Genomic DNA, 23,074 nt, shown 5'->3' with positions numbered 1-23,074 from the left:
TTCCAGTAGAGTTATGACAACTGGATGCTTCTGAACAAGCTCACATCTCTGCAAGATCGTACAGTGCAAGACAAAGGCATGATTTCTGTTTAACTCCCTCCAAGCTTTACACGCCACTAGAGGGACCTCACAACGGTTTGATTTGCTGGTGTCTAACTCTGACTTAAAGACAGATCTAGCTTCACCCAACTACTTCACATGGCAAAATTGCAAATACTTTCAGGTTTTTCTCAGGTACTACTTCATGAAGTTTCAACTAAATAAAAAGGGTGTTTTTGGTTTTGTTTCTTTTTACATCCAAAGCCTCACGCCAAATAGAAGTCAGCTTGACAGGAAAGGGAAAAGGTCTGAAAAGTAAAAATTCTCTTTATGAGACCACAAAATCTTAGAGTTCTCCTGCATGTGCTTACTAGGATATCACAAGGAAGAATCTGACAATTTTGCTAAAGAATAATCCATTGTACCCTGCAGTACTAAGACTCTTCTTAAACAAGAATTTCCCTACAGAAGTCCAGTTCTCGCTAAAAGGGCTTTGTTCTTTTCTATTCTGAATTATCATCTAGTGCTCTAATTTTGTGCTAATGTTTATCATATGCTTTGAGACGGTTGAATTTACTTACGTTTTCAACGTTCCAGATGTCATGAGTTCCGTCACAAGAACAATACATTTTTTTCCTTTGACTGTAGACTCCCAGGAATCATAGAACCTGACAATATTGGGATGCTGAAGCCCTTTTAGCATCCCAGCTTCCTCTTTAAATCTTTGTCGTTCTGACTTGGACAGTTTCCGATCCTAATGAAAAAGAAAAGAAAGCTTTGCTTTATTGCTTAGAAAAGCAACAATCTGAAGAACAATTATGTACAAGCAATGAACAAGCATCAGCATCTTTTAAATGCCATTTTGCTCGCAGTTACCCTTAAATACTTTATTTGGAAGACATTCTATTATTGCTTGTTTAAATCATAATTTTCCTTACAGTCTGATTGCTCTCAGAGGTAAGACTAGGGAGGCTGGGAATTTTCTCCTCTTCCTGTTTCCCTCCCACACTCCAAAGAGGTTGTCTGACTTGAGGTAGAAGGGGAACATAACGTCCTAAAACATTCAAGTATTCAAGGACAGGCAAAACAGAATCATTTGAGGCACATTTCACAGATTTATATATATATATAAAGTTATTCCTTTGTGTACAGAATCCAGACCACTGGTAACAGATTGTATTAACTCTCCATGAAGAGAGTAGGGCAACAAACCTAACATATGGCATGCACTTACAGTAGACAAATGGATTTGGGTTAGATTTTCTTAGATTAAAAGTATGACCTCATGATTGAGCAAGTTTCCTGTAATCTAGCATCAAGGAAAACAAGGACATAATTCACATTGGAGAGACAGCAAGCTTTTGGCCAGAGACGAACCATGAAAAAGCATTCCTGGACAATATTACTGTATTATCTACCAACAAATGGCTATCCAATATCTTCAGGAGTCTGACCAGCTATTTCCAGAACAAGTTGCAAGTCTCAAAAGGAGGAGAAAAAGCCTCCTTACATCTTTCAGTTTTGTCAGTTTACCAATGCATAGTCACACCAGTCAGCCTGATCAACTGACATGAATTGGATCCATATGCAGTATTCAAAACGTCTCAGGATACACTTAAAGACAAGAATTTTACAATCAGCATTTCTACCGGTTATTTACGAATAACTAGTGACCTTTGTCAAATATGGGCAATAATTTTAAGTCACTCCATTTCAGATTTCCTTTTCAATTAGAAGGCAGTATAAGCATGCAGGGTTTACTCATACTGCTCACAACCTTCTATTGTCCACCAGGCTGTAATTCCTTTTCCTTTGTTAACAGTTAATGTGTTTTCTCAATAAGATTCAGCCATGTTAATATCTAAACCATCCTCTAGTCACTTAAATTATCAACATTTTCTAAGAGGCCCACAGAGTATCTGTGGGCATGGACAGCCTACTTTATTTCCAGACGAAGCTCCAGTTTTCAGGAGTGTAAGAGTCTTCCAGGTGAAAGTTTGACAATAGGTTTGCAATTATTTCAGAGATCAGTAGCTTATCAGTGCTTATAACTGTCAATCACATATATTTATGTGTTGGGTTTTTTTTAGGAAGATGCCAAATTCATGTCACAAATTTAACTAATAGGTATCAGGAGCTTTCAATCCTGAAACTATTTTTCTCTGCAGAAATTAACGCTACCACTTCCCCTCTGCAGAAATTAGCACTACCACTTCCCCTCGCTCCTAAAGAAAGCAACCTTGCGCACGTATAAGTTTTGCTAGATCGTGTTTGCAGAAACACTAAGCAAATACTTAAATATTCACATCTGATGAGATTGTGCTGGTTTTTTTTCTTTTCTTTTTTTTTTTTTTAAATATGGAAGGAATGCTGCCTTATACCGCTAATAGTTTTCCTTTCTTTACAATAAGCAGCAGCACAAATTCTGTCCAAGACCAATTTCATCCCGACTGTTACAAGCAGCTGTGATGCAGAAAAGCAATGAGCTGCTACAGGTACTTCAATCAACAGATCATATGCACATGCCTTAAGAAACTCAATACTTAGAACATAAAATTACAAAAAAATAATAATTTTTGCAAGAGAAATGAAGCAAAGTGTTCTCAGCCTCTGCACTTTATCCATATACTTTGTTTTAAAACCAGTGTATAGCTGTTAAGACTAATTACTATTTATAAATTATTAAAAAAAGGCTGCACCAATTACTTTTTTATATTACTTAATTTTAGCTATATAATATGAATATTTGCATTTATGTTTGTCCAAAAACTAGACTGTAGATGTACATTTGGATAAGTTTCCTTTATTTTGTGCATTTTTGTGCATGTTACCTACCCCAAACATTACTAACCAATTTTAGCCCACACTTGACATTAAGTTCTCATCTAAACCTGCGTACGCCTGATCTCCCTTAAGGGCCTCATTCAGTCTTCCCTAGCACTGTACTACTGGCCCCAAATAGAAACTAACAAGTGCTAATCACTCTTATCAATGAACAGACTCCTAATGGGCACGCATATTTTGAGTCATTTCTCTTTCTGGTCACATTAATGGTAGCATCGTGTTCCTGCAAACATATCTGTGACGTTTAAAGCAGACACTCAACACTTCAGTGCTGGCGTTAATAGAAGAAAAAAATCCAGACAATAACAATATACTAATTCAACACTTCTTTGAAAGTCATAGTGCACTAACGAACTCAGACAACTTGGGACACAAACACAGGCAAACAAACACAAATCCCACCCAGAGCAAACAGCTATGTTTTTGCAACCAAGGGAACATCACACCTTTCAGTAGTGCACTGCAACAGCAAAAGTTAACATTAAACAGAGCTGTAAGAAAAGGACAGAGAGGCCACCTGTTTCATAAGACTAGCAATGCATACTGCCTTTAACTACCCTCGTTTCCTTGGATCTTACACTCATCCATGACACGTATTTCTATTTCTTTCCCTAAAGGAACAGCTAGGTAGCAGAAAACAGTGAATGTACCTGAAAAAGCAAGAAAACTAGCAATCAAGAAAATACTAGACCTCATGTACAATTATACCAACAAAATTAATCTGTATACACAGACTGGTGGTTATACTTGCACTACCTTCCAATGCAAGCTGCAAATAGCGTACAGGCTAAGCAAAAGGAAGGCAGTGGGGCAAGGGTGGCTGTTGCACATCTCCACCTCTAATGAAACAGTAAAAAGCATCATTGTGTATCATTTAAAGCAAGCTATTACCTTTGATTAAATAGTATTAAAGGTGAATCAAATAAGATCTATAACCTCCGCACCCTTTTTCCCTGCAGCTTGAGGTCTAAATAGTTTTATAGAAAGATCATAGCAGCATCTATTTGCTTCTTCCATCCAGAAGCAAAAACAGATTTCACAATTTGACATTTCAGTATCACAAAGCATAAGATTGGGTAAACAGTTTTGATGTTTTAACTTACATTTTTATTTTTAATAGCCAGAAACAAAACAAAAAAGGCATAAGATGCTTTTCTTAAGTCTGAGAAATAAATTTATAAAGAAGAAAACACTTTAAGAACAGCTAATAATATATGGCTTGATATTCTATCCTTCAAAGACCAATTTGTTTTGGAATTTCAACTAAAAATAAAAAAAAAGGACACCCTCCCTCCTCCCTCAGTCATTCCTTTTTTACCATATAATGAAGCAACCCCAGGCAGAGAAGACAAACCCCTAAGCCTAGGCATTAGCAAATCACATTCTCGCATCTCAGTTATAGCATGTGCTGAGCCGATATAGCACAAATATTTAAAAATATACAAGCTGTCAAACTCGAGGAGAGCTTGCTTCCTAAAATGGACTTAACTATCCTATAAATTGGGCAGCGTTGTTCTTCCTGAACCGATAGCTTCCCCAAAGGACTCAAGTGCCACATCCCAATCACTGGGCTGCCCTTCGAACAAACTGAAACAGATGCATCAAGCCCACTCTGTTCATTTCATTCATTCCTTTCCACCTACATTAAATTGTTTTGACAAGCCAGGACAAACAGCAAGGCTTCCCTGCACGTGACCCACGGCTCTGCAGTGCCAGGGGCCTGAATAGAGAGAGGCACTAAGTGAAACAATTGTCTGGCTCAATACCATTCAATAACCTTTCCTCGGCAGTTTTCATTTATCCACGTACTTCCCTCTGACTTCTTTTGGTCAGGAAACAGCTATCAGAGGTACTTACATTATTCTACATAAGACAGGAATCTTGGCCATTCGTGATAAACCAGGTATTTCATCTGGAGGAGCGTGACTTAGAACTGTAACTACCTGCTTTCTATCCCTGTGCCTAGGTACCTTATATAAATGAAGAGAGAAAAACAGACACAGAACTAAACACTCCCCCACATAGATTAGCTGGTTTGCCAAGCCACAGAAAGTGAGGCACATCAGCAAAAGTTCTCTATATTCCCTCAGTGACTTTTTTCAGCCAAAGCTCAATATCTGTTCAGCATCCTTCTGAACGAGGAAAGGAAATACATTTCTGACATCTAAATTAATCTTAAATTTCAGCAGGGTTGCTCATATACCAACTTCCTTCAGAACTTCCCAGCATTGTTGCAGAAACAGGGTGAGAAGAAAGGGCACTTACCTGCACAACACACCATGCTGCCAGGCACACAGCATGCCTCAGCCACCTGAAGCTGCCTTCGGGAGGCACCATGCTCCGCTCCGGCCAGCCGACCCTGCTCTGCTCACAGCAAGCTCAAGTAAGGGTCTCGCCCTCTGTCTTGCCCCAACATCCATTTTTGCTGACACTGAAGAGTACTGAAGCGGCCTGAGCTAGATTATAGGACAATTCAGCAATTCAAAAGAAAAATGTTTCAACACACTAGTACGGTAGGCAGTCGACATCCAGAACTGCGGGTCAAATACTGAGTTTCAGAAGTCAGTGAAAGCAACTGTACCTGTTATGTAAACTATGAGCAAACATACTCTGTATTACAGAAAGAACCGACACACTCAGTGGGCCTTCAATGGACACAGGTAAGCACTAAAGACACACCACGCTGCTCTCCAGCACATGGGCACAAGAGATCAAGCAAGTGGACAACAAGAGAAATACTCTACATGGCAGCAACTAGATCTACTCTCTGCTCATGCTATACATCTTAAAAGTTAATTGTACTCTGCTAAGGAACTCAAAGAGCTGCTCCCTCTTCCACAGTATGAGGAAGATACCCAACAGAGGAAAAAGACTGAGCACTTTACCTACTACAGACAGGTTTTGCTAGCTTTCTGCACGTCATGCCACTAGATCCAGAAATTCTGCATTGTTGCATTGCTCGCACAGGTAGTGGGCTTTGGTTGGTTTGGGGTTTTGTATGTTTTTTTTTAAAGCTACTCTAGAGCAGCACTGCCTAGATTTTATCTAGGAGAGATGTGCTAGAAAACACCAGGCAAATTAGTAGGAAATTCTTCTTCAAGTGATGTGCTCTGACAATGTACAGTCATGTCAGCTTTCAAAGCATTGTTGAATTACAGATAAACTGAATCACAACCAAGGTGAAATATCCAGCTCTGCTGAGGTTACACCAAGCAGCATTTTGTCAAGCTTTCCAAATGTCTGAAATTTGGGGGGAAGTTACTGTGGCTCCTAGCCTATTATTCAAAGGAAGAAGTAGCATACAGAACAGACAAACGTTCTTCTGTGTGCATTTGTGCAGCATATGAGAAAGGCTTTGCAAGCCTTTTAGGCAAGGTTAATGAGGGGTCATCAGAGGAGAAGCTAGCAAGACAGTGCTCTGATATTCAGTGCTGTTAATGGAACCAAGGCTTTGTAGGCTGCAGTGTTCTCATCCTGAAAAAATCTAGCAGTTAAAGAGGAAAAATGAGTACAGTGACCATTAAGCTAGATTAACAAAATATCAACAAAGAATGCACTGAGCTTAAAAATCATCCAGCGGTATGCAGTTCCTACCTAGAAATGGAATTCTGACTGCACAAGAACTGCATCTACTCTTCTGTGTCAACACAACCACTTTAGACTTTATAACGTTAAAAGAGTAGGTAGAACATAAAGAAAAAGGAAGGGGGGGAGATACTGTTTAAAATGCATCTCTGTACAGCAACAGACATGAAAATTGATTAAGGATCTCCACATATCCTTCCACCAATATACCTTTCTACAAACCTCTGAACACAAAAAACAGATTAAATGCAGCTGAGCATATGCTGTTTTAAAAGTATGCAAGAGGTTTTTTTTTGTTGTTTGGCATACACTTTCTCAAATGTTCAGAGCATTTGAGCACCCTGTTTGGAAGCTTAATTGTATAATATGATGTTTATAGAGTTACATAAATCTTTAGCTAACCACGGAGTTAGGAATCAGGTCTGCAAACCATTCGCTGTTCAGGCAACTCCTGCTTCTTTGTACAGCTCTCCTACCTTCAAATAGTCCAGCCTTTCACAGGCAAGCCTCTGCCATGTAAGATAGTAGGGGTTGCTTCCAAAATTTGAGTTTGATAATAATTTGGGGGCTCTGAGCACACGGGGAAAGACCATTAGCTGCCAAGGTTGTCAGCTGCAGAATAAAGCATTCAGAAAAGCAATATATTAAAACTGTGGCTACTGAGGACAATGAGTGCCACATTTGGATACCCCAACACAGTATACAAGAAGAATTGCCAGAACACAGCTCTCAGTGCTTCCAGACTGCACTCCACACACGTGGAATAATTTATTAAAAACAGACTGTCTTATTATACACACTGGTTGTTCTTTAGATAAATCAAATGTTATTTCTGCCAAAAAATATAAATACGTTGGCCAAAAGATAAGCTAAGAAAAAAAAAAAAAAGCTACTTGCCAAAACCAGACAAAATTAAGAAAAGAGTCAGGCTTCCTTGCCACAAAGCAACATCTAAAATTCTCTTAGACTTCAGAAGGCTAGGCATCTCCCAAACATAAAACTCCCTAGCTGTCCCTCCAGCAGCCCAGGCCATTCATCCCCAGAAACAGCTCTGCAAAGATTTCTGGAAAGGTTTTTGAAAGAAAGAGGTTTGCTTGCTACTTCAGTGTTGCTTCCTTGTCCACACTTAGAGAAATTAGAAATCAAGATCAATCTCTGTGCTTGCATGAAGTCACGTGGCTTGCTGGAAGGGAAGAATACTTTCTTCTTGATATTAGGCTGCAAGTCCCAAAACAAAGACTTGTAATGGCAGAAAAGCAGGCAGTCATATCAATACAGAAGGATTAGTTAATAAGTAAGTAAACCTGAGGAATTCAGTACTCCTATATTCTGGATGCTAACAACCAGCAATTTTCAGTTCCTTTCCTCCTCATCCTCATCTTAATTTGAAGACTGAAGACAAAGTGCCTGGGATGGGCTGCAGAATGAAAGGCAACACCAAGTTAACACTTGCTATAAGTACCATTTCATGTCCCTGCTTGGCAAGCCTCCACACGGAGGTTCAACTTTATATAAGCTACAGACAATTTTAGTGAGCAAGCAAATAATCCTAACACTAAAATATAATGTACATATTTAACACAGCTGAAAGGAGGATGGTTAAAACAGTTATCTACTACACCTTTTAAACTTCATGATTAGGGGTAAATAGTTTTATGTAGACTCCCTACTCAAGTAAGGCATCCAAAAAATACTTTAAGTTTCAGGCAAGTACACAAGTCATCATCCTAAGTGAAAGGTCAAGGGATTACTTGCAGTAAGTTGTATGGTTTCCTGGTGAAAAGAAGGTAACGTATAGGTTATCATCTGCATTTTCATTTCTAGCATTTCAATGCACAAATCAGAATAGCACAGCAGACTTCCTCTTACCATGAACAGAGAGAAGCAATACAGCAAAGATGGGCAAGTTTAGTGCTGCTACCCAAAGGTCAGAATTCAAGAAACTGTACATGTTATCTTGACAGAGATGATACTTGGGTAAACTGATTGGGGGTGGAAGAAGAGGAGGCAAATGCAATTCAATAATCAAAAAGGGAGCAGACGAACCTTCATCAGTCAAAATTTAGACAAACTTCTCGTGAGAGTTTAACTGTTCTGGTGATTGGATGGAGAAAGTAGGTCAGTAAAAAAAACTCTGGGCTTTCCTTGTTTATTTGTATTTGAGGTGATTACTGATTCAGGACTTGAGTCAACAGGGTTCCTCCATTCATAAAAAAACAGACCACACAAGGAAAAAAATAACACAAACACACATAAAATTGGCAAAAAGTGGACCACACAGGTCAGAAGCAGTCTGCAACATGGAGGTACTTCCATGTATCTTTGCACAACTGACCTTTTCTGCTAACACACTGAATACGAAAATGTACGACTTGGAGGGGAGCTTCCAATTCTCTCTTCGAAGAGAATTATTTTTCCTGTTGTCTAAGCTTCATGGCAACAAATCCTATAAAAATCCAAAGCTAGATTTGAAATAGTTTGGTGCTTTACTGAAAGCACTGGTAACTTTTTACTTTGTACTGAAAGACAGAATGAAGGGTGTTGTATTGTTGTTTTCTTTTAATGTTTGTGTCAGAACGAGCAATATTATGCACACAAAAAAAATATTGCTGTCACTAAAAGGATTTAGTCTGAAGTCAATTACACATTTTTGAAAGAGGTGATGCTGAAGCTTCAGAAGATAAGAAATACAACTTCATCTTAACATTAAAGAGGGAGTATCCACAACCGAAGCCTACATACATGACTGAAAGATACTAGCACTGCTCCCCATTTTTCCTGCAACTGCTTGTTAGTTTTGATGAAGCTATGATTCATCAGCATGGGGGAAGCAGGGAGAACACCACCAATAATTATATTCCTCTGTTGTGGTCTTTTCCCACTTTCATTTATGCAGCACCCATGCCAGCAGGAACAGAAGCAGCATCTAAGACACCTGGTGGCAGCAACGTCATAGACTTGACCTATGCTTGAAGAGCCATCCTCACTGAGACACTCCTGACAATAAGGCATTAATACTGACCTATGTGCTTGTTGGTACCAAGTTCTAGCATTGTTAAACACAACTGACCTGTAACTAGTCACACCTATAAGCTTCTTCCAAGTCTTCAGCTAGAAAAAAGAAAGTTTGCTTTCACAAAGACACTCAGAACAGGTCTAGTTCTAATACAGCTATTGCTGTACAGGAAGCAGTCAGTACAGGAATAACTGCATCATGCAAAAACAAAGAGCTTAAACAAAGGAACGCTGCATCAGAGCTGATCTCACTGACTCAGGTAGATATGAAGTCATTCTGCCTCACTTCCTCACACTGAACAAACAGCAGAAGTGGAATCAGAAGATAAGGAGCATGTAAATACAACATGCATCAGGAAAACAGCAGCAGAAAACAAACTTTTGCCCCTCTGCAGGGCAGCAGCAGTTTGGAACATTTCCTCTTTATGTAAGGTGACAAAAAAACTGCAACACTACCCCCAGAGTTTATCTTTTCGGACAGCAGCACTGGGAGGAATTTTTATTTCCAGAAGTGCCAAAGATGGTACACCAGTGCACTTCGATACCACGCTCACTGGAGACAGACGGAAGCAAGCACGCTGCTTAAAGACTGGGACAACTGGATACATCCCAGGTCTCTCCAGAAAAGATACTGACAGAGAAAAGAACATATACAGCTCCAAAAGAGCTAGAACAGGGCTGGCTGACAGGCTTCCAAGATATGGACACTGTCTGATTTCTTAGCTTTCCACTTCAATCTTAAGAAGCATGGGCATGACCAGGCAGTAAAGCACCTAGCTTTTCCCAGGAAAAATAAAAATAAAAATCACACCACTTGTGAGGTTGCTTCAAAACTGCCCCGTGTGTAAATATACATTAACACAAGTCTATGTTACTTCTCTCCCCTCTTTATCTTGCCAGCCTGAATGTTTACAGGCAAAGTAAGTAGGCTGGGTTGAGGAACTGATCCAAGAACCATATTCTACTTTTGCAGAAAATAATGACTACGACAAATCAATATACTGCCTAATCCCACAATTTCCTTCAGGAAATCCCAATTATTTCACTTGCACTCTTCACAGTGCAGCATACAGCTATGACAACTACACAGTAGCTTCAGAAAACTTATATTCATACTTTATCAAGTCAATTACGTATTTTTCCTTTGCTCTCTTCACAACCAATAGGAGAGAAAAATAAAACAGCAGATATGAGACCTACAGCTTAGGCATGACCTTCTCTGGAATCTCTCAGGTCATTGAAAATGTGGTCTAAAAATGGCAAGCAACTGTTTAGGCTTCAGTCATTTCTATTCTAGGGTTTCTCTAGGCAGCATTTGCGTTTCCTTACACAGAAGTCTGGAAAAAAATGCTGAAAGTTTTAGTTAATTTGTTCAGCCTCAAAGGATGAACATAAGGGACAGTAATCAAAATGCTGTGCTACACAGAAATAATCAGTACTAGAACAGAGAACTCTATTTATTTTATTTTCACTTTATTTATTATATTATCATATATATATGATTATATTATCATATATATATTATATTATCACATTTCTATTTGATCCATGGAAGATAAAGGGGTAAGTTTGCTATCTGATATCAGCTCACAATAAGGCTTATATCTAATATATATAGCTTATTAAAGAGTTGAAGTGCTAGCTGAACTGAATTCTTGATGAGCTATTAACAAGCTGGACCGTCTTATCACTTGGCTCAGATGGCTCATTAAAACTTTTGGAGCTCATGTCAATTCCCATTTTGTGCTGAAATGATTGCTTTGTTAGAGAGAGGGAAGTTACATTCAGTCACCTCAGTTTAGTTTTACTGGGAAAACCCAACTCTCCATTTAGGGGGCGACAATACTGCAAGAAAAAAGCCTCCTCCGTAACCCATTCTGTTTACCTTATTCATCTATTAACTCACAGTACCAAAATAGCAACTGTCACTATTTTCATTTCACTTATTTCTGTACGACCATAAGAATCCTTTATGAGTAGGAAAAAGCCTAGAACAATAGGGTGAACCCTTAACCAGTTCCAATAGAGGCCAATCAATTTACAGAGTCGAAAACATACTACAATTCTTCATCCAAAACTACTGGACAATGGGAAGGGTTATCTATCTCCCTTTTTCTGTATGGTGACAAGCTGCACTGATACGCTGGTTGGAAATGATACAGAAGTGTAAAGATGGCTCCCAAGATTTATAAGTGGTACTTAAAACTACAAAAGATCAGCAAAGATGGACACACACACAAACTAGTCACATTCCTGTGCCACTGACTAGTTCCCTTACAAAAATCCCAGCATAAAGCCAGAAGTGACAGACTTTACCTGGCTCAAGCATTTAGGTTTTCCCTACGGGCCTGCCCATGTTCTTCCAGTTGTAAAATTAACTCACATCAGCCAACAATACACATTAGCTTCAAGTTATATACAACATAGGTACATACCCTGCATATGCAGCCTAATTATATCTTCCTAGCTTTGCTGCTTCTTCTGCAAATGCATCCAAAGTGAGTACTTCAATTACTTTACAAAACTTTTTTTTTCAGGTGACCCAGGTTTTATGAGGTGACCAAAATTTGCATTCTAGATGAGGTCTTAGAAACAAGTTGCTTATGTGCTAGCATCAGTGCTAGCATGCCACAAATATCAAAGTCCTACAATGAACTGGAGGAGCATTATCTTTTAATAAAAATAATAAAAATGCAACAATAATGTAGTCTTCCTATGATCTACCTTAATGCCCATCTTCCTCTCAACCTACTCATCTTCCTCTCAACCTACTCATAAAAGAAAGCAGAAAGCAGTAGTAAGTCTTCCATGGATACCTAGCAGGAAGACTTAGGAAATCATGTTCTTCCATCACTCACATGTTTACTAGACTCTTGTGATGATACCATATACATGAGACACCTGTGTTTACAACTGACAATCAATATCAAATATAAATTTAAACATATCAAATATAAATTTAAAAATATGCACATCACCTTTCATAGAGGAAGGAAAATGAACGACATTGAGCCAGGAGAAAGAAAACACTCAAAAGTTTAACAGTGGGAAAGTGGTAGGAAGAAAAACTACAAATACTGGTGGAGTCGAGCATACTAAGTATCCAGAAGCATAGCTGGCTTTACAGTGCAACTCTGAATAACTTTATAATGAGTTAAAATACAAAAGAAAACAATGCAATTGAAATGCAGCTGGACAGAGCAGTCAGCTTGTATCCTCTAAAGCAACTCAAGATACAATACATAAAAACAGTGAGCAGAACAATAAATCAAGGATAATAATATGCATACCTTGGACATAAAAGAACTAAAATAAGTTGAAAAAACTTAAGAGTTGGATTAACCTCCAGGAAAAGGCTTCAACAACTAAAATGTGGTATTGTAAGAGTTGAGATGAAAGATTAACAACAGAGTAATCTCCAAGGTGATCCAAGGCAGACAGCTAGGGAAAAATACTAGAGGAAGTTTAGGATGAATACTCTGAATTCTTCTTAGCATTTGGAGAATATATATGGTACTATCGCCATTGGCAGGGCTATTCTGTATTGAACTAAGGCTTTCTCTGAAGAACGCTACGGGGAACATCCCGCATCACTAGAAGGTCAAACATGACCTCAAAGACCTCAGATACTCACCACAACCTAACGTATGAATCAGCTATTCAAATTTTTACAGCTTATCCAAAAAGTCTGTTTGTCATTATATTGTGCTTTAGTTAAATACTGTCCTTGGTCTGGTGCCATTATTTCAATTGTTTGAACAGCAATACTGAACAAATGTCAAAGTAAAACTGTAAGATCTGTGGATACCATGGTCCAAAGGGTCTACCTTAAATAGAGCATCACAACCTGTAAAAATGTTTCCTTGTTTTCAACGTACCTCCTCTTCTGTCACACTGAAGCGTGAACTCTACCTGCAGTTCAACATTAATTGTGGTTGTGAACTGAAGAGCATCATCCCCCAAAGAGTTAAAGCTTTACTCTTTCCATACACTGAAATACCTGATGTTCTGCACATCATACACCAAAGTATTAACAATGTTAACACTGAAAAGGTTCCCTTAGCGAGAAAGTTATCTGGAAACATTTTTAGCACCATGGCTCCATCTAAAAGACATTCCTGTGTTCAGCAAGTCTGCATACACGAAAAGCCACAGAAGTAGGAATTCAAATAGAAGTGGTTTGTCAGAAAAGCTGCACGAGTGTTCTGGTACTGCATCCCTTGCTCCAGTGGCAATAACTACATTTCTGTGGGTAAGAGAAGTTAAGTGGATTTGAGGCATCCCGTATTTCTGTTTAAATTAAATTCCTTGCTCTATTTCACCACCCCTTGCAACATCCCAAGAAGGCAATTTTAATGAAGCTACAGAGTGTCATAGAGACACTAGACACTCAGAGCTGGTTTTAGTCTCAAGTCTACCAGTTACTACTTTATCAAGTACACAGACTTACTCTTGCTAGAAAGGATTATCCTTCCCCACTCTTGAGACAACCAAGGCTACCCAAGAACATTTTTTATCACAGGCAGAAAACAGCATCTGGATGGATCTCAGGATAGGTATCTTATAGAGCAGCTATATTAATTTCCAGAATAAAGGCCTTCTGTCCAACTGCTGGGCAACGGGATGCGAGTAAAAGCAAGAAGAAATCCACATAAGCAACAGTCTAGGAGCGCTCCAGAATCAGGTCCTGTTGCCTTTCCCACATTTTCAATTAACTCAGAAATAACCCAAATGCAAAGATGAAGTTTCTAATCAAAACTGCTGGTGTTTGAATGCTTAATATCTAGAGATATTAATGAGAACCTCACCAATTCTTTCTGAAGCAATTTCAGCTAGGTTTGTATTTTTTCTTCCACGAGATGCCACGACAATATGAAAACTTCCGCACAGGATGGCTCTGATCCAAATAGAGACCTTAGTACTTCCGATGGACAGCTGTGTGAAACAGTCCCTTGGGGATCCAATTTTAAGACTGCTTTTGCTAGGGGATCAAAAGTGGAAGCATCATAGGTTTACCTCCTCAAAAGACCATACAGCTCTTGAGAAGACAACTGTCTCATTGCCACCACAGCACTTCTGTGCTTAGAGCTTCACATCTCAGTGCACTACATAACACTTCATACTAATTAATACTAATTACTTAGAGCTTGGGCCACAAAACTGAATCCTTCCAGAAGGGACATAGAGGAAAGAAAAGTACCTGCTTCTAGTTTTCTCTGATTACCAAAACACAAGGGCCAGGCACAAGCACCTGCTGCAGCAGCACCTCAGAAATATGGGAAATAGACTTCAATAGCCAACAACAATATTAGAGTACAGAGTAGCAAGTTTTAAAACTCTAAATTTATGGTAACCGCACCAGCATCAATACTTAACAGCCTGTAATTGTGAAAGAAGAACAAAACCAACAGGCTGCCCAGTAAGCAGGAGTTGGACAGATTAATCACAGTCAAGAGTTAGTCCTACCTTCAAAGTTGTTAGCAGGCTGAAAAATTTATGAACAGGCTTCTTCAGAATTAGTTGCAACATATCTGTCCACCAGAAACAGACATTCCCCCTTGTGATTTCACTTTGCAAGTAATAAAATCCAGACTTCGCTGCAAACAAAGGGCTGCAGTTCCACCCCTGCTTGCTCTTGCCCTGAGCACTTTGGCAACAGAGGCTGCTAGTTTTTTGATGCTATTTTAATCTCTTCTGTGCTTCCAACACATATTGAATCTCTCAAACTTTCTTGCGACTTGCCATTTTAAAGCATGCTTTCTCAGACAGACCCAGTGCCCGCGTTGTCTTCAGCTGAAGGTCTGCATAACCAATCGGTTTGGATCTCCATCCGCACAGCAAATTAACATACAGCGCAAACCAAATCAAGATAGCCCGAGTACTTTCAACTAAAATGCTGACTCAGTCCAAACGACTCCATTTCGGAATTAGTCACACATATAAGGCTGTAAGGTAGAAACTGAAATTTCCGTGCCACTATGAGCTCTTATCTCAACTGATTTCACAACACTTACACCTAAATAAGGACTTCACAAGAAATCTACTGGCAGTGATCACCTTTGTAAAAACTGGACACTTTTCTTCAAAATTCATGTTTTTCCAAAAAATAAACAGTGGAACAAGATGGTATTTTAAGAGCAGGGTGAAACCTTAAGACGGTAGAAGAGACAACGGCTGCAAGCATCCAGAATTACGTAAGAGATGGAAGGGACCAATTTCCAGCTAATCCAAGGGATAACTGTCTCTTCCTACTGCAAGCTCCTGCCAACCCTTCCTCCCAAAGCACCTTCAAGTTTCTACTTCCCAGGAGGGGCAAACAGCATTAGACATAGCACAGACCTGACTCTGAGCTAATTAAAAAAGCATTTCCATACAGCGTGCTAGATTCTAAACACTAGAACAAAACTAAAAGTAGGCAAGTACTACTCTGATTGTAGCTATGTTTAGACTGTTTAGATTTCTTGCTCTTGTTTCATTTACATACATTTCTTTCAGACTATTTTTCCTCTGCGCAATCATGACAACTATTGTTACACAAAAATCAAAACATCTCTACAACCCTGCAGCCTGTATAGCAACAGTGCTTGCTAGCGGCCCTACTTCACTTAAACCCTGAGTATCTAGTCCAGCTTGATGTGAAAAATCCAAAAGGTATTTAAAAGGCCAAACTGCAAACATATGAACTCCTGTATTTTACAAAATTTATTAGATTGAAAGGATAAAGATTCTAATTGCCAAATGCAGTAAAAACATATTATCCTATAACATCTTTCTCTCAGGCTTGTGGGAAAGCAGATGGATTTTAACAAGAGCATTTGCTTTTAAAATAAAAATTGCTTTGCAAGATCTGTATTTCCTATAATTAAAACTATTTGAGCAGTATATTTTCACAGATGTTTGCATCAGACCATCTACAACATGCCAGGCCCACAGCTAGCTCTCCATCATTGGAACTAAGCTGCAAAGACTGCTGCTTCTGCAGAAATAGAGGCTGCTGTTCCACAGAAGATTTTCTACTTGGAAACTTCAATCCTTATTCCTCAGAGAAACTTATGTACTGATGGAGTATGCCTTTCCTGAGGATATCAAACTTTAATAGCTTAAACATCTGCAACAGAAACACGGGAACTGAATTATATCATACAGCCTACCTTGTATTTCCCATGCTGAGTTTGGCTTGTGCATGCTATATAAAAATAATTATACCATGTGCATTGGCTTTATGATTTACAAATATACGTGGAACAAACTCCTTCAGATGGCATCATAGACACTACCACATACCACTGGCAGACTATAACACGGATCAAGAGTTTGGAGTTTAAAAAGATAACAGAGGTTCCAGATAAGTCTCATATCAAAAATGCCACCTATTTTGAAGCTTTTTTATCTCAAGCATATTTATTTGGAAATACTTCTTCAGCACAAAGGCAACTCACCTGTCTCAATGCTGCTTTTAGGTCCCCGCTTGACAACTCTGAAGTACAAAAGCTCAAGAAGGCATTGGATGCAACAGAGTAAGCACTTCTCTGAAATACCTGCACCACCTTGGCTGAAGCTTTTGAAACAAGCTTGAAACAGACACTCAGCTTGAAAACCTACAGCCCAAGTGGCTGAGGTATGCCAGTTGGGAAACAAAGCAGGATCTTATGACAGGAATCAAACTTAAGTGGTGCTACCTAATGTATTATTCCCACGTGTGCTGGTAAAAAATTGAACAGGAGATGACCATTATGTAAATACAGAGCATTAGCAACGCGTTTCTTTCAAAGTCAGCTGGAAAGTTATGTATTTGTGCTACAGAGCTGACTTCTCAATCTGCTTGACTGTACAGTCCAAAAAGTGCAGTAACTAGGGAGTTCAAAAAGCAGCTTCTAACACTGGATGAGAGACCTGTATTCATACTGTCAGAGGAAAAAAGACCTGATTGACATTCACGTTAAGCACATGCATCACACGCAGTGCACTAACTGAGAGCATTACAGCAAGCATACTCAACTGATTTCTCAGCTCTGGGCTCTCACACAGAGACTCTTTTCATTTCACTGCAGCCTGGGTTCAAACCAAACAGTTTTACGGCATTAGAAAAAATATTTCAGTAGTATTTCTAATGATTGAAGAGGATAAAGCTCATCTGGAAAGAGATGCATGTTGTTCTTATACTAAGATCAGAGGCTCCACTAAAGGAATCCAGCCCATCATGAACATGAAAGATAAGTGAACCGATTTTCATACTTTTAGAAGCAGCAAAACAGATAGCAGCTTGCACATTATGCAAGCAATGTGTAATGGTAATGCAAAGAGTTTCAACTATATACAGCTTAATAATCATTTCAACCATTATTTTAAGAATTGTCACAGAGTCTTCCTCTGAACATTCAAACAAAATCATTGTGGTGGGAGTTTTGCCAGCAAGGTTCAGAGGAGCTGCACAAGTATGCACCACATCTCTTCATGCCGCTCCATCTGAAGAACTGCCCCAAACTACTCCTCTGTTGCAGCTTCTGTTCAAGACCCAGAAAAGACAGACAGGCAACAGCTATCCTTGCAATTTCCAGGAGCATGCATTGATGAGTCCCAGACTCTCAAACTGTAAACCTGACACTAAACTAGAAGATGGCTATTCAGATGAGACTCCAGTCAAAGGCTTGCTTGTGCTTTGATACCAGAGCAAGAGATCACACCATTAAATGTGTTTTTTTCAGCCATATATCAGAACGTGACATTGTAGACAACTTAGCAGTTTTTAAAAAGTCAGAGAACAGTAAGAACTGAAGTCCATCGAGATTCTGAAGCAAGGAAGTTGCAGATTTGTTTAAATATATCCATCTTCTAGTACACCCATAAACACCATCCATATGACAGAGAAAAGCATGCTGTTTCCATCATCTAGACCAGCCATGAAGATTCAAACAACAGACGTTTTCACTGAAGGACAGCTGCAATTCAAAGGTCAGAAAACTCTCATTAAAGGAGTCTAGAACAGCTTCAGCCTCCTTAGCTCCCGTTAGATCTCCCAAACCTCTCGAGCTGCAAATCATCTGTTTCATACTGGCTGCAAGGGCTTCTGTCCCACAGACACTGCATTAGGGAGCTCTACGAGCCACAAGAAAACTGTTTCTGAAAACGCAACATAAATGCAAGAAAAAGCCAGATCTGTGCAGACAAAGCAACTCAACCAGACAAGGGTTTGGGTTGGTTGTCATTGGATGGGTTTTGTTGTTGTTGTTTTGTTTGTGGCCTGTGAAGCCTAGGAGCTCGCATTTATTGTTCCATTTTATAAAAGGGTTGACCATGGATATTCAGAATGCCTTAAATACCCCTTAGAAATTGTAAGCTTCTTAAAGCAACAAGCACAACCCCTCTGAAGGTCTGAGCAGCAGGTAGTTCAACCAATACCTGGCTGATTTCCATGCTTTTAGCATAAGTCTGTAGTTATTGCATGTTTTTGTTTTACTTCTAATTCCATTTCCTTCCTATACACTGCAGTATTCATTAGTCAAGAACTAAGATCTCACTTTACAGAAATTTGCTGCAGAGAAGCTATTCTAAGTTAATGGCCATGCCCATTCTCTCATTAGAGTGTTTTTTCAGTCATGTACTTAGCACTCAAGTTTTTTATGGCACTTTGTTTCGCATTATGCTCAGTAGCCCATGCAACACATTGCATTTTGCAAACACATAGCCAATGGCCATTGGCAGACTTCCATCTCCCCTTTCTCAATATTATTGGAATAAATCAAGGCTCATTTACACATGGATAGCAGCAAAACCCTCTGCAATCTGCAAAGTTAACCCCCTTAATTATCAGCATCAAGTAGATTTATTATCAATCTTGTTGCTCTTGATTCATTGTTAGCTAGGATCACATCAAGTATCTCAGGTTTTTCCACTAGAAATCCAGATTGAAACACAGACTGAGGACTATCCAATGGCCAAAAGACCACTGGACAGTAGTCTGGATAAATGTTTTAACCTAATAAAACTACAAAAGGAAAGGAGGCAATTAGAAGGTTTCAGAGCAATCTTTTTAGGAATAGCACCAGTAAAACCCAGCAACAGTGGCTGAATCATCACCATCAGTATAAGATTTGCTTATACTCTAGGAAAAAAAAAATAACTTCACCTGAAAAAGAAATTCAAACTTAAATGCTCCAACTTCATTTCTTTTTCTTTCAATGAGTCTAGTGCTAAGATCATTCCTAAGAGATTCATAGTACAGCTTTATTTACTTCAAGTTGGAGTAATGCTTTCAGCCCTCTAAACTAACAATTTGGTCACCAGCTTGTGATCCCAGTGACTCCTGATAAACTCACAGCTGTTGGATTGAGTATTTATACATGAAACAACTGACGTATTTCCATCTGGTCTTCATGACAAGAGGATGACTATATAGAACAGCAAATCACTACCGCTTCCAAACAAAACTCAGGGAAGAGGAAAGGGAAACTGCTGAGCTGGACTGCCCTTGACCCACAGCACAAACAGACAACTCAGCTGTCACTTATGTTTTGGTCATCTGAGAAGCAGCAGAAAGTGTATCTGAAATGAGACACCCTATCCAACTGAAGCTCATGCTAGTCCACGGGTTTTTTCCCCCCCCTTCCTAGAAAGAGATTTGGCTGGAGGAGGGGGAAGGGAGAAGGCAAGCGTAAAAAGCAAATTCCCAAGAGAACTGTATGCATATTTCCATGAGACCGATTTACCATCTGGAAAAATCTGTTTGGAAGAAGGCAGCTCCGGGAGTTAAAATTTAAATGCAGGTTTTTAACTCTGCTCATCACTCTTTTACATATGGTAGCCCAAACTCAGACATAGGTACAAAATCTACTTCATCCCGGATTGGAAAGGAAGGAAAAAAAATCCATGTTTTGCCAGACAGTATCCAGAGACCACAGGACAACACAGGAAGGCCAAAGCTAGGAAATAAAGCAAAAGTGTCACTGGCAATAACCGATACAGTGTTTTGTTTGGAGGGCAGAGGAGTGGTGGGGAGGAATGAGAATACTTCCTGAACAGGTAAGCAGCAAGAACAATTACCATTCCCACACGCAGGAACAAGAAAAAAAAGATGCCATTTCCGTGCGTATTATTGCCAGAGAAGATAAGGAAAGAAGTCAGAGGGAAAGTGGAAAATACTTTTGTACATCGTCAACTCATTCTTTCCATTCTAAATTCCAATGCGAACTTCCTCAGATTTCATACTCCTTAAGTGACAAAATATACTTAAAACATCACCATGCTTACAGCCTGAAGTTTTTAACGGCACTCACCCAAACCTACCTAGTTAATGTCTACCAGTTGAGTCATTATGCAGTAATTATCAGTGATTTTATATCGCAGTTACGCCCCTTCACATTTTACAAGTTTACCCAAACCATGTGGTTTGTTGCAAAAAGTCACCAAGATCAGAAGTTGAGCAACATATACTCTTGGATGTGATACAAGAGCAAAATCACAGAACACGAGCATAACTTGGGAATTCAGAATTGTCTTATAAGCTGCCACAGTAGAAGCCACAACTGTTTTTTGACAGAGGTCAAACCACCAAAGAACTTTAGCGAAGCAAACCTTCAGTTAAACAATCCAGTACACCAACCAGCAATTTGCAATAATAGTCAAATAATGGAGGCTACCACAAAAAGAATTTGGGGCGCTATTCTGCTGATGTTGAAAGTACAAGTATCTGTTTTAGCAGAGTGGATTCTGGCATACTCCCTTTGTTTACCCCTTCCTAATCTAAAGCTACTTGAGCTTTTTCTTTCATAGAACTGGACCATTTCTTTACTTCACCATTTCTGAGAATTACCGTTTCACTTGTGTTAACGTTCACACATGAAAACAGGGCTGAGTTCTTACAGATTCTTTTGGACCTGTTTATCAGCAATCTAAAATTCAAAACACTACCACCATGGTCTAAAAACTAAGAATGCTTTGCTTTCTCTGGAAAAAAAAAAAAAGAACAATAATTTCACAGTGTGGGTTTATCCAACAGAAACCATTTATAATGTTGGTACATTAGCAGCTTCCCCACATCTCTACGCTTGGTGCTGCAGTACAAAACTGCACTTTTTTCTCAGTCTTCTTCATGTTAATACTTTACTGCTCTTCATCTATAGACCTTAGCAGACAGATCCAGAAAGCCTTCTGGAACAGCTAGTCATTCACCACTAGCCAAGCCACAGGTGCTGTTTTGGGATAGATCTCTCCAAATCCAAAAATGGCCTTCAAACATCTAAACTATGATCACAAAGTTTTACCTTGGAGACAAAATCTGCAGGCTCATAATGTATTACAAAATACTAAAAAAACAAAGAGCAACAAACTTTTCATCTGTACTGACTGCTGCCATTATACAGCTCAGTCCGAACACACGTATAAAACGACTTTACATGCCCATGCGATTAACACAGATACTTAATTCACATGTCTGTAAAAAACTGAGAAACTGAGGCATGTTGAAATTAGGTGACTTATTAAAGTGTTATTAATTTAATAACACAAAAGGAGGTATTTTGGCAAAATAAATCCACAAAGTATTACATTAAGACTACTTTCATGAGGTAGCCATTCACAGCAATGGCAATTTTCAGAATCAATTCACTGTTTTAAACTTGTATAGTCCTAAAGCTTTACAACTCATGCCACGTACAACCCAAGAAACAAAAGTTTTTGCTATGCCCCACCTACCTTGCAAAAGTCTCTTCAATTCTCAAAGTTCTGTAGAAGAAATCACTTAAGTCAACCATAGTGACAGATTTAAGCACCTCCAACACCAATGAATCATGGTTCAATTCTACCTAATTTTCTGAGATTTACACAAATTTGAGAAGTAAGATTTCTTACTGGGTGAGAAGAAAAACTTTTTTGAATCCTAGTTGCAAAATATATGCAAGAAAACTGGCTTTCTCATTTGAAATAGACAAACACTATCACATACATTTACAAATATACATCCACCTAATTGGTCCACGTAGTCCTGTCCAGTTGCATTGATATGCTGTAATTTGTGCTGCATTATGCTTTTTTTTACCCTTACCATATACACACACTTCCACAAACCCTATATCCCATATGATGCATCCGTACAGACACCCTAAAATCTCCAAGGACAGCAACTATAAGGAAAATGACCAGTCTGTCAACAAAATGAAAGTAGAAGTGAAAAGTGTATGACAGAGCTGCATTAGTACAACCTGACTACAGGAAGTTTTGGTTACAGGCGTACTACCTGAATAAATCGAGAAGTTAATTTTGGACATGATTGTTTTCATTACTCATACCCAGATAAAAGGGACAAAGTACTTGAACATTCTTAAATACCTGAATAATACCATAAAGCAACTGGAAAGATTTGCTCTCTTACACAGACAGAAAAAACGTAGTCCATAAACAACCAGATGCTTGCTAATTATTTGTTCTGTACACGAAATCTACTTCAGCCATGAATGTAACTCAGACCAGAATTCCCTGGGATCTCTTCCCTTTCTGCAAGCACAAAATGACTGCAACTGCAGGCTGAAATTCCTTCTTCTTCCCCCTCAGATTTCTCTCAATTTTATTAGTTGCCACTACCCCAAGAAGTGCTGAA

At 39.0% G+C, this 23,074-nt stretch overlaps 1 protein-coding gene across 14 annotated transcripts in view; it reads right to left on the bottom strand.

Annotated features, from left to right (window-relative positions):
• The window catches only part of WNK1 (WNK lysine deficient protein kinase 1), a 103,973-nt gene that overhangs the window by 69,577 nt on the left and 11,322 nt on the right, over positions 1-23,074 (bottom strand). For all 14 annotated transcript variants that reach the window (XM_083819785.1, XM_083819794.1, XM_083819793.1 and 11 more), the window contains exon 2: positions 621-793. In XM_083819785.1, the coding sequence (XP_083675911.1) occupies positions 621-793 (173 nt within the window). The remainder of the gene's footprint in view (positions 1-620; positions 794-23,074) is intronic.

The sequence above is a fragment of the Anser anser genome (genome assembly GCF_964211835.1).
Source record: "Anser anser genome assembly, chromosome: 1".
NCBI lineage: Eukaryota > Metazoa > Chordata > Aves > Anseriformes > Anatidae > Anser > Anser anser.
This window is presented reverse-complemented; position numbering and strand designations above follow the sequence as displayed.